General features: G+C 47.1%; 1 protein-coding gene across 3 annotated transcripts; it reads left to right on the top strand.

Moving 5' to 3' along the window:
* Window positions 1–612: 612 nt before the first annotated feature.
* STYXL1 (serine/threonine/tyrosine interacting like 1) lies at window positions 613–8,650 on the top strand. 3 transcript variants are annotated; one of them, XM_020805029.3, is made up of 10 exons: window positions 613–748; window positions 1,146–1,419; window positions 2,436–2,497; window positions 2,778–2,922; window positions 3,731–3,787; window positions 4,926–5,071; window positions 5,626–5,771; window positions 6,579–6,676; window positions 8,086–8,195; window positions 8,351–8,650. In XM_020805029.3, the coding sequence occupies exons 2-10, from the start codon at window positions 1,317–1,319 to the stop codon at window positions 8,480–8,482; spliced, it is 999 nt and encodes a 332-aa protein (XP_020660688.1). In that variant the 5' UTR covers window positions 613–748; window positions 1,146–1,316; the 3' UTR covers window positions 8,483–8,650. The 3 variants fall into 3 exon arrangements, with proteins under 3 accessions (XP_020660688.1, XP_072834353.1, XP_078235502.1); XM_072978252.2 differs by lacking the exon at window positions 2,436–2,497; XM_078379376.1 differs by lacking the exons at window positions 613–748; window positions 6,579–6,676.
* Window positions 8,651–10,341: the final 1,691 nt, after the last annotated feature.

Raw genomic sequence — 10,341 nt, 5'->3', positions numbered from 1 at the left:
ATATTTAAAGAGTCTTAAAATTAAAGTTTATTGTTCTATTTCAGCGATGCTTCTGAGTTAGCAATCAGGTTGCAGGGTTTGAACCCAGGTCTCCTTCCAGACTCCCTAGAGTGGCCCTTTGCCCGTTACCCAGTGCAGCCGCTCTTCTGATAATGCTCCTAATAAACAGATCTGTATGAAGTTCCTTTCATGTCAGGTGGATGAAAGGAAGTCGGAATTGCAATTTTATTGTCATAAAAGAGATTTTTCCCCAAATCTCGCGAGTGTTTGAGGGGAAAGCATCGCGAGAACATGCCTCCGGAGTGACCTCAGCTCCGAGGCACGCCCACTTGATGGCAGCTCGTCTTTGGTCGAGCCCGCCCCGCCGTGCCATAATATCGCGAGAGATGGCGAGAGCGAGAGTCCGCCGTGACGTCAGCCTTGGTTACCGCCAAGCCTTCTCCCGTAGCAAAGGGGAGCCGTAGAAGTGAAGGAGTGAGAACGGGCTCCGTTGCCATAGCAACCACCCCACCGGGCTGTCGTGGAGCAGAACGTTGGCGCGGGGTATAACGTCATAACAACCAGAATCATGGTGGAGGGACTGCGCTCCGTGATCCCCATGGCAACACTTAACAGAGGCTCCATGGCAACAGGAACCACGGTCGTCATAGCAACGGGAGTTCTGGACCAGAACGCCCGGGCGGATCCGACTTGCATCGCCCTGCATTTATTCTAATGCACCTGCGTGCATTCAGAGGGGGATGCAAAGGTGCATTTAAACCATGGTGTCCCACAAATTATATATGAATTTTAATAGTTTTTTTTTCTTAAAATGATAGCATGAGAATCTTAGAGCACTGAAAATCCACATTTTATGTGAAATAAAATATCTATAGCCTGGAGCCTCTAAGCATCATCCAGGAATACTCAGGGTCTCTCTCATTAGATCTGGGAAAGAACAATAGCAGCAATAACCATCAACGCACAGTAGCATTTGTGGCTTTTTAAAGCACCGAAAACCAAAAAAATATATTTTCTTTTCCTCCCAAATTCTTGCATTATTCATTTGCAATTCTATGTCTGTTTGATTACTTCAGTTAGTTTTAGGACATTTGGTTTATTGGCCATGGCTTCCCTAACCATTCTCCCCTTTTCTCCTTTTTTAGGTTCAACAGTATCCACATTTCTACACAACACCAAATACTTGGGCTGTCGGACTCTAGGCTTCAGCATCGACAGCTTGTTTACGACTGACGCGTGAACCTCAGGATCATCAGCTGTACTGGGGAGTACCTTCCGACACATCCAGTACCGTCTCCAGAGCGAAGTTTGGCGTGATGGCGGGGGTGACGCTGTGCGAGCCAACGGAACTGTACAATTTGTTGAACCAAGCCACCACAGTGTCCCGGCTGGCAGAGCCAAACTATCTGTGTTTGTTGGGTAAGTAATCGGGACAGTTGACAATCGTTATAGGAATGGACAACATGGGAAAGCTCAAGATTCTCACTCAACTAACCATTTGTTCCTTCGACTGTTTTTAAAGGATTCTCATAAAATCGAACTCCCAAACTCTGGCTTAGCAGGTAGATACCTAAAGCTCTGAGCTATCCACTGATTCTTTGCATTTTGCATCAGGAGCAGGAGGGTGTCCTATAAGGGATCCTTTTCTTTGCTCTTCTGCTCTGGAATCAGAATATTTCTGATGTAAACCTTGTGAGAGGAAATGGGAGAAGTTATAAGAACAGGGGAGGCTGAGCACCAACTGGGCTTTGCATAAATGGCTGGACTTCACTTATCCCAGTCTCCTGTCTTCCGTGCAGTGATTATTGTTCTGCATTGGTGACTGGCACATTCAAAGTTCTCTCGATGCTCATTCATTCATTCATTTAATTGACTTTCTTACTGCCCATCTGGCTGCCAAGGCCACTTTGCCTGGCTGACTGTACAATACAAAGCATAAAAGAAAACAATTTAATAACAATAAAAAACAATTTAATAACAATAAACAAGATAACTATAGCAAATCAAGATTGAACCACAGAGCACATATGGAAAAGCAACACAGGGTCTGCCTCACAAGAGGCCAGGTCAGTGACCGATGTGGAAATACCGGTGGAGGTGCGGTGCAGTGGTTAGACTTTGGAGCTAGGAGTTGGAATGCCTGCGTTCAAACTGAGCCCTGAAGCTCAAGATGACCTTGAGCCAGTCCCTCAGCCTGACGTACTTCACAGGGGTGTTGTCGGCATGGGAAATGTGGGGGAGGAGAGCCAGGCACATTGCAAATGTAAGCACGGATGCAACAAACAAGTGCGTGACGCTCATTACTTAAAAACAACAATTGAAGTTTTTGGAATATTAAAAGAGAAATCTGGTTGCTCCTGGATTTCAGTAGAAAGCAAGTTGATTTCCGCGCTGCCCCCCCCTCGTGTCTGTCTTTTTACAACTGTTATTTTCAGATGCTCGCACAAAGAGAGAGTACAACGAGAGCCACTTGATGACAGCAATACGAGTCAAAACGGCGAGTGACCTTTCTGGATGTGTTGCTTATCTCCCCCTGTTTCCTCGCTGTCGCTTGGACACAGCAGCTGTAAAACATTACCTTCTCCTTGGCGGGTTCCCCTTGATTGCGAGGTGAAGGTAGACTGGCACTAAGATCATGGGCTATGTCCCCATTTAACATTGATTAAAACGCTAGCAGAATTTCTTTACAGCCAGGGCTTGTATTCAACTGGCATTTAGTGTAACTAGTATGATAATTAATGCTGTCTTTTTTTCCTTTTCTTTTTTGACTACTGCAGAATCCCCTGGGCAAATACTTAGTTCCTCCATCCGTCAACCTGGAATACATCAGATACTGTGTGGTGTATGATGGGAAAACTGACTCTGTAGAGGCTGCTTTTGACATGGATTATGATTTATATGAAGTGGATAAAGACCTAAAACGTATGCTTCCTCTTCCTATAACAGTTAGGCAGACCGGGGAGTTCAGAATCGTAGGACCTGTGGGCTCACATCAGGAATCTATGTGCATTGCACAGTTACAGGAGTTTGATACCTCAGTGAACTGCCGTGGCCACATCCTGTGTAGTCCTGGAGTTTCTCATTTGCTGATGGCATTAGGATTCCCCTGAACTACAGCAGAGAATTCCAAATGCCCCACCCAATGACAAGTCCCAGGCAAAAACAAAATAAAAGACAACATTCCAAAGCTCACATTAAAATATAACAGATAGTTCATAAGATGGAACAGCTGCTTTTGTCATTTTCTTTATTGGGGTTTTTAAAGATATTCTGAGATATATAGTATTTTGTGAGCTTTCTGCCATTTTTTGGCATGATGCAAAAATAAGAGGCATCATTAGTATAAGGTCTTCACTCTCCCTCTGATTGCTCTTTTCTCATTTCAAAATAGGCAAACACACTCTTCTAGTCCATATGGTTAGCAATTGAGTGTGTGTGACCTGGGGGAGGTGGGAAATGGGGGCTGGGGTAGCCCACTGGGCTTTTGGTGGCCGTCCCTCACTACCTGCCAGCCTCACCATGTTGGTTGACCTTGCCCAGTATGTGTGTGGGGTTATTACTGGTTGAGCTGATGAGCCAGCCTGCTGTATGGATAGGTCCTTGAAGAGAGCTGGCCATTGGGGCAGGGGAGAAGGGTGCAAAATAGACCAGGCACATCTGGATTTCAAAACAAAACCTGCGAGAACATGCTAACAAATTTATTATTTATCATCTGTCTCTTTTCTCTTAGCGTATGACACAGGAGCGAATATCTCAGGATTGAGACAAAAGCCATCATCCGAAGATAGTAAGCTTTATTTTTTTGTTCACTATGAGAGCCGTGTAGGGTTTTCTTAAGGCAAACCCAAAGGACCTAAAGAGTAAAGCCACTTGAATTGTTTGTAGACCTTAAAATACAGTTCAGAAGCACTTGCTCTGCATTCAGGGCTCATGCTTCTATCTTGGTTTAAGGTCCATATGGCTGGGTGGTGGTTCTGATAGCTTGGAGCAAAACCCAGCACTGGTTGGCTAGTTCGTGTGATGTCAACACCATTGCTCACTCACTCTCCTCTACTACAAGGCTGGGAAATAGGCTGGTCACAAAGGCTATTCTTGAGGGGTCCAGTATCCTTTAACCCCGTTTGCATCCGTGAAACTTTTTAAAAAAAAGAAGAATGGAGGTTCGTACCTCCAGAATGCGGTTCCTGGCTTAAACGAGATGCCTCCCTTGTTATACTTTCAAACCTCTATTTCCCAAACAGAACCCAGAAATGCAGATCACCGGGTTCAAGGGGGCTGGAAATAGGACAGGGGCAGGCTAGAAACCCTTCATAGCTGCCTGCTCCAGCCATAAGGCGAGAAGGCATTCCATCAGATTGCGGCAGGCTCCAGGTTCAGATTTTGGGAAAAGCACGATAAAAAGGCAATCAATGTGTAATTGTTTTTCAGTGTCCTGATTTCTGGTGGTTTTTATCCATTTGTTTTTTTAACCACCCGTGAGCTGCCTTGGGTTCCTTAATTGGGAGAAAGGTGGCAGACAAGTGAAAAAACTTAGCAAACAAAATAAATACAGTAGGACTTCCCATATCTGCAGGGGATTGATTCCAAGCTTCTTCCCCACCCCCACCCCCGGATGCTGTAAAACGCAGAATGCTATTTTAATAGTGGGTGCTATACATAGCAGTAGCCAGTTCTGGTAAAATCATCATTTATAGATAATGAATTTTTCCCCAATACTTTTTAATATTGTCAAGGAGTCAGAGGATAATGATCCTGCAGATGAGGGGTCCCTACTATAAACAGAAATAAATCACAGATCTGATGGATTCAGTGGGGCCAATTCTACAAGCAGGCACCTCTGGAACAGCCACAGATTTCTCTCAAGGGGGCCTCTCTTGCACGCAGGACCAAGCTCTGCCTCTCAAAATGCGCTCTCTGTTTTCTAGATGCTAAGGAAGGATCTGCAGCTCGTTGCGCCCGGGTCATGCAGCGACTCACCCGCTTTCCGGTTCTGGTCCTGAGAGGCGGCTACCAGCGGTTCACCCGGTCCTACCATTACCTCCGGACTCAAAAGATCTTCTGGATGCCTCGAGTAAGAGGAGCGAGGGGGGGGCCTTCCTCCTCATTGTGACCAAGGTGGCCATCTTCTGTTCAGCTTGAGGTTCCATGTTTTTATGAACCGCAAACTGGCAGGGGAAGGGGTCATGTGGACCTCAGATGCATGTGCACCCCTCCTGATGGGTCTCTTTCGGCTGGGGATGAGCATATCTGTCAGACTCCATGCCCAAGGCCCTCCCAAACCTCTCCCTCCACCCCAGTTCATTTCATGCAGGGTTATCGTTTGGCTTTTTTTAACATGAAAAGATTCGTAACATTTGTGTACAGCGTTCTCAAATGGCTGCAGAGCCTCTTCCTTCCTATATCACCATGAGTCAGAGCCTTTGGGATGATGATAGTGGACGTACCGGCTGGGTCAAGAGCTGGAGAGGTCTATAAGCTGTAAGAGACAACCGCCCTTCCCGGTGAGAGATTCCTGCAGCTCAAAACTCCACAGGGCTCAGAGCTGGAAGGCCTACACGCCAAAAGGTTTGGGGTTCCAAAACAGGTTCCTACTGCTTTTGTTTCTTCGTTCGTCCCCCTTAACAGGAGCTGGAGGCCTTTAAGCCTTACCCGGTGGAGATCCTTCCTGCAAAGCTTTACATGGGGAACTACAAGCAAGCCTGTGACAGCCAGATCCAGAAAGATCTGAAAATCAAGGCCCATATCAATGTCTCTGAGGAAGCAGGCTCATTGTGAGTTATACAGGCCTGGTTGTTTAATAGCCTTGCAGACATCTAAGTCCGCTTTGTATGGAAGGCCACAGAAGAAAGACACAAAATTCCGGGTGATACCTGAATGTGGGGCAGGGTTTTTGTGCATTCCCTAATTCCAACTCCTGGTGTTCGGTCCTCCTCTGTATTGAAAAACAAAACTACTGACCTACGAGGCCAGATTCTGTATATTTTTGTGTGTTCCTGATCATCCTTGCACCATCTAGTTGGCTGGATTCCCCAGTGGTTTAAGCATCTGGCTGTAGAGCCAGAGGTTGAGGGTTCCTCACTGTGCTTCCTACCAGAAGAGTCATCTGATGTGGCCTTGGGCAAGCTGCCCAGTCCCAGGGCACTAGCGGAAGAAGGACGCGGTAAGCTACTTCTGTGTATTCTCTACCTGGAAGGCCCAGAAGAAAGGGTGGCCATAACTCAGAACTGATTTGACAGCACACGGTTGTTATGAACACCTGGCTCAAGGGTCTTGAACAGCTGGAAAGCTCATGCCGCTTTTGCGCCATTTTAGGCTGGCCAGGGAAAGATGTTCCCCCCCCGCTGCATTTTACAGCTAAACTGTGGAACTCACTGCCACCAGATGTAGCAATGGGTGACCTTTTGGATGGCTTTGAAAGTGCATTCGGTGCTCCTTTTCTCCCCCTTGTATCAGACTCGGTCCATTGTTCTTTATGCGCCAGAAGCCAGCAAGTGATTTGTGCTTGTTTTTGTCAACACGAGAAGCACACTGGCTTTCCTGCAACTTCCCAAGGCCGTCTCCTCTTTGCTTTCTCTTAGTTTCCTCGAGGAGAGTGACAGGCTCCTCCACATTTCCATTCCGGACACTCCCGAGGCCGATCTCTTTTCACACTTCAGCGATATTTGCCATTTCATCGGTGAGTCATTAGAAATGGGGTTGCCCGTCTCCCTTCCCTCCGCATCGGAAGGGACAAAAGGCACAGGCCATCCCTCGCCCAGAGGTTTCCACCCCTGGTGGACCGGCTGTGCGGGTGGCCAGCAAGAAGGCTGAAGGGCTGACCCTCACGTCACCCTTGGGGCCAGAATTAGTAACAGAACAATCCCATATAGATTGGGATTAGGTGTGAAAGCTGGATAGTAAAGAAAAGCTGATGGGGGGATGATTTGTCAGCTTGGAAGAGAGCAAACAAGTGAGTACTTGATCAAGCCTGAACTATCCTTGGAGGCAAAAATGTTGAAGCCGAGGCTGTCCTCCTTTGGGCCCATCAGGAGAAGGCAGGATCATCTCTGGAAAAGACCGTCATGCTGGGAAAGGTGGAAGGCCGCAGGGAAAGAGGAAGACTCAATACGAGATGGATTGGCTTCCTGAAGGAACCACAGGCTTCAGTTTGTGAATGCTGAGCAGGGCAGCAGAGGATGGGGCCTTTTGGAGATGTCTGATTCATAGGGCCACCCTGAGGCCAAGAAGGGTTGACAACACATAACAACAACAACAACCCAACAGGCTTCACATGCATTGTCCCCCCCCCCCCCCCCAGTACCACAGAGTTGTGAGGATTTTTGGAAACTTCGCTTTCGGTTTTCAATGCATTTTGGGTCTGGGCAGATCTCTCAGAGGAATTATTCCCCCAGACCCACCGACATTGCCTAGTCGAGGGAAAAAAATTTCCCTAGCATTTGCTTTTGAATCCAGAACCGAATAGTACAAAGGTCCAGAACTGTGTCTGCAGCAGCAGCTGAAGCAACGAAGACTCTGGCAACACGTTAAAGACTTAACAGGCTGTGTTTGGCATCAGCTTCAGTGGCATGCATAGCCTCAAGCCGGCACGTGTTTCTGCACATGGGGATCGGGAGCCTCCGGCTTAAGTTTTAACTACCTTAAAAGGTGGTTGTAAAGAGTTGTCCAAAAACGCACATCAAGAATATTGAAACTTTAATAAAACATCATAGGGCCAAACCTGCATAGATGAGCTGGATAACATATATAGCAAAATAAAAAGCTTTAGTCCCTGTTCAAACCAAAGGAGGCCCACTTGAACTTCTCAATGTGTTCTTTGGACCCTGGGTCTGAAGTTTTTTGTTTGGTTCAAGGATGGTTCCCTGAGCCATGTTTAAGGAAACAAATGTTTCCCCAGTCGATTTTGAATAGTGTTTGCTTCTAAAGTCTGGCTTGTGGTTCTACTTTGGCACAGAGGCTGGCCTGTTTGTTTTAAGGCATTTCTGGCAAAAGAGGGTGTCTTTTTTTATATATATTATAATGGCAGAGTAAAAGGGGTCAGGAGGTGAAAGCTAGGCCATAAACGTGCCTTCTTCTTGCGGTTTTTAGACAGTCACATAAACCAGGAAGCAGTTCTGGTTTTTTCTACCTTGGGCATCAGCAGATGCAGCACAGCTGTAATGGCTTACCTCATCCATTCCTGCAGGCTTTACTTAAAGGTAAGTGTAACCCAGAGGGACCCTATGCGGACTATCATACCACCTCCATTCATATTCTGCTTTTCACCTCCACTGGGTACAGAATGCCACCAACGTTATGAGTTTTTAGATCATTATTATTTTAAATCCCAGCCCTTCTGTGCTTTCCTTTGCAGAATGCATGGAGTTATGTCCAGAAGTGCAAAATGAACATGCGACCCAACCGGGGGTTCGTGCAGCAGCTGTCAGAGTGGGAGCAGCGGATCTATTTCACTGCCATCACTGATATCTCCGAACCAAAATACTGACTGGCAGAAGCTGGCTAAGGAAGCTCTTGAAACATGGGTGGTAGGGTGATGGGATAGCGTCGGGGCGGGAGGAATCATTTTCTTTATCTTAGACTCTTTTTTTATTGATATATAGGTAGGGCTCTTTGTACATTTTACGTGACATCAAATACATTCTTGTCCTTTTTATCTTTTTTGTCCTGAGCTGGTTTGTGAACGCCGAGAAAATAGTGAAGCAGGAGCTTTCTGATCTGCGTTTATGTCCTACATTTAAAAACTCCCTTTTCAGGGTGTGTAACAACAACGTGGTGGCGTTGCGGGATAAACTGCAGAAGCCTCTATGCTGCAAGGTCAGAAGACCAGCCGTTGTAAGATCGAATCCACGCGTCGGAGTGAGCACATTGCTTGTCCCAGATCCTGCCAACCTAGCGGTTTGAAAGCATGTAAAAATGCAAGTTGATAAATAGGTACCACCTCGGTGGGAAGGTCACAGCGTTCCGTGTCTAGTCGCACCGGCCACGTGACCACAGAAACTGTTTATGGACAAACACTGGCTCTGTGGCTTGGAGATGGGGATGAGCACCACCCCCTAGAGTCGGACACGACTGGACTCAATATCAAGAACATTTACCTTTACCTAACAACAACAAAAGGAGTTAAAGTTGAACTTTAACAGTAAGGTAATTTAGAATGCATACGTACGGAAGCAGCAACAAAAAACAGAACTGAGATTGTCTGTTAAAACAAAACAGAGGCCTTTCCAGACCAAGACGTTGCCATCAAAAAGGTTGTATCTCTTCACAAGGTGCAAGTTCACTTTTTTTACCAGAAAACCTTACTTTTTTAAGTGCCCAGATTCAAGCCCATGTAAGGGTGGTGAAAAGTACAAAGAGCAAAGGTTGAGGGTGTCGGGCCTGAATCCATTTGATAATCCCAAACAGACTAGACCCATTGAATTGATCATTTTCATTATCTCTTAGAAATGCATAACTGGAAAGGGAACCTATGGATTATCCAGTCCAATCCCTGTCAAGGCCCCATGGGGAATTGAACTCCTAACCTCTGGCTCTACAGCCAAAGACCTTAACCACTCAGTGAAACTCGGTTTAGTTGAGAGTACGTGAACCACACGGCACCACGTTCATCCAGGACAATTGTGTGATTCATTGTGGCATTTCACACCTCAGTCTTGACTTAACACCCCTGTTTTGGTATCCCTTTTTTTTTCCCTTTTGGAGCCTTGTTCTGCAAACCGCAGGTGTGATTAGCGGCTAAAAGGAAACACCTGCCTAGAGGATCCTGGGAATTGTAGTCCACAAAAAAACCCACACAGATCTGTGCTTTCCTCAACTGGCATTTGGTGGACGCAACAGTTGCAAGTGCAGACTTAACCATTCTCCTCATTATTTCCGTAGGCCTGATCGAGTAGGAGCTAAAAATTTGATTTGGGCCTGGACTACAACTCCCATCCCTGCCTGGGGATTTTGGGAGTGGTCGTCCAACCACCACCCCAGGGTCGGGAACCTCACGCCTGGGGCAATTACTAGGACAAGAAAAAAAAGGAGATGGGAGGCATTGCACGAGTTACAGGTGGCTATACTGGGTGGAGATAATGGGAATTGTAGTCCACGACAGCCTCCCCCCAAAAAAGTATCAGCGGAGGGAGAGAAACGTCTCCTCCGCGGAGGGGCGTGTCCAGGATAAGCTCCTCCCCCCGGGAGATCCCTTTGGTCCGTCCTTCCGCGCCCCGCCCCTCAGGCGCCGGTCGCCCTTCCCATAGGCCGGCCCAGGCGACGCCCCTCGAGGGCCCGCCTCCCCGCGGCGCTCATGGGTCGCGGCGCCGGCGGGCGAAGGAGCCTATTGGCTGAGGCGACTTTTTT

This window comes from Pogona vitticeps, chromosome 7, assembly GCF_051106095.1.
Source record: "Pogona vitticeps strain Pit_001003342236 chromosome 7, PviZW2.1, whole genome shotgun sequence".
NCBI classification, from domain to species: domain Eukaryota; kingdom Metazoa; phylum Chordata; class Lepidosauria; order Squamata; family Agamidae; genus Pogona; species Pogona vitticeps.
Note: the sequence above shows the minus strand (reverse complement) of the source record. Positions and strands in the feature narration are given on the sequence as shown.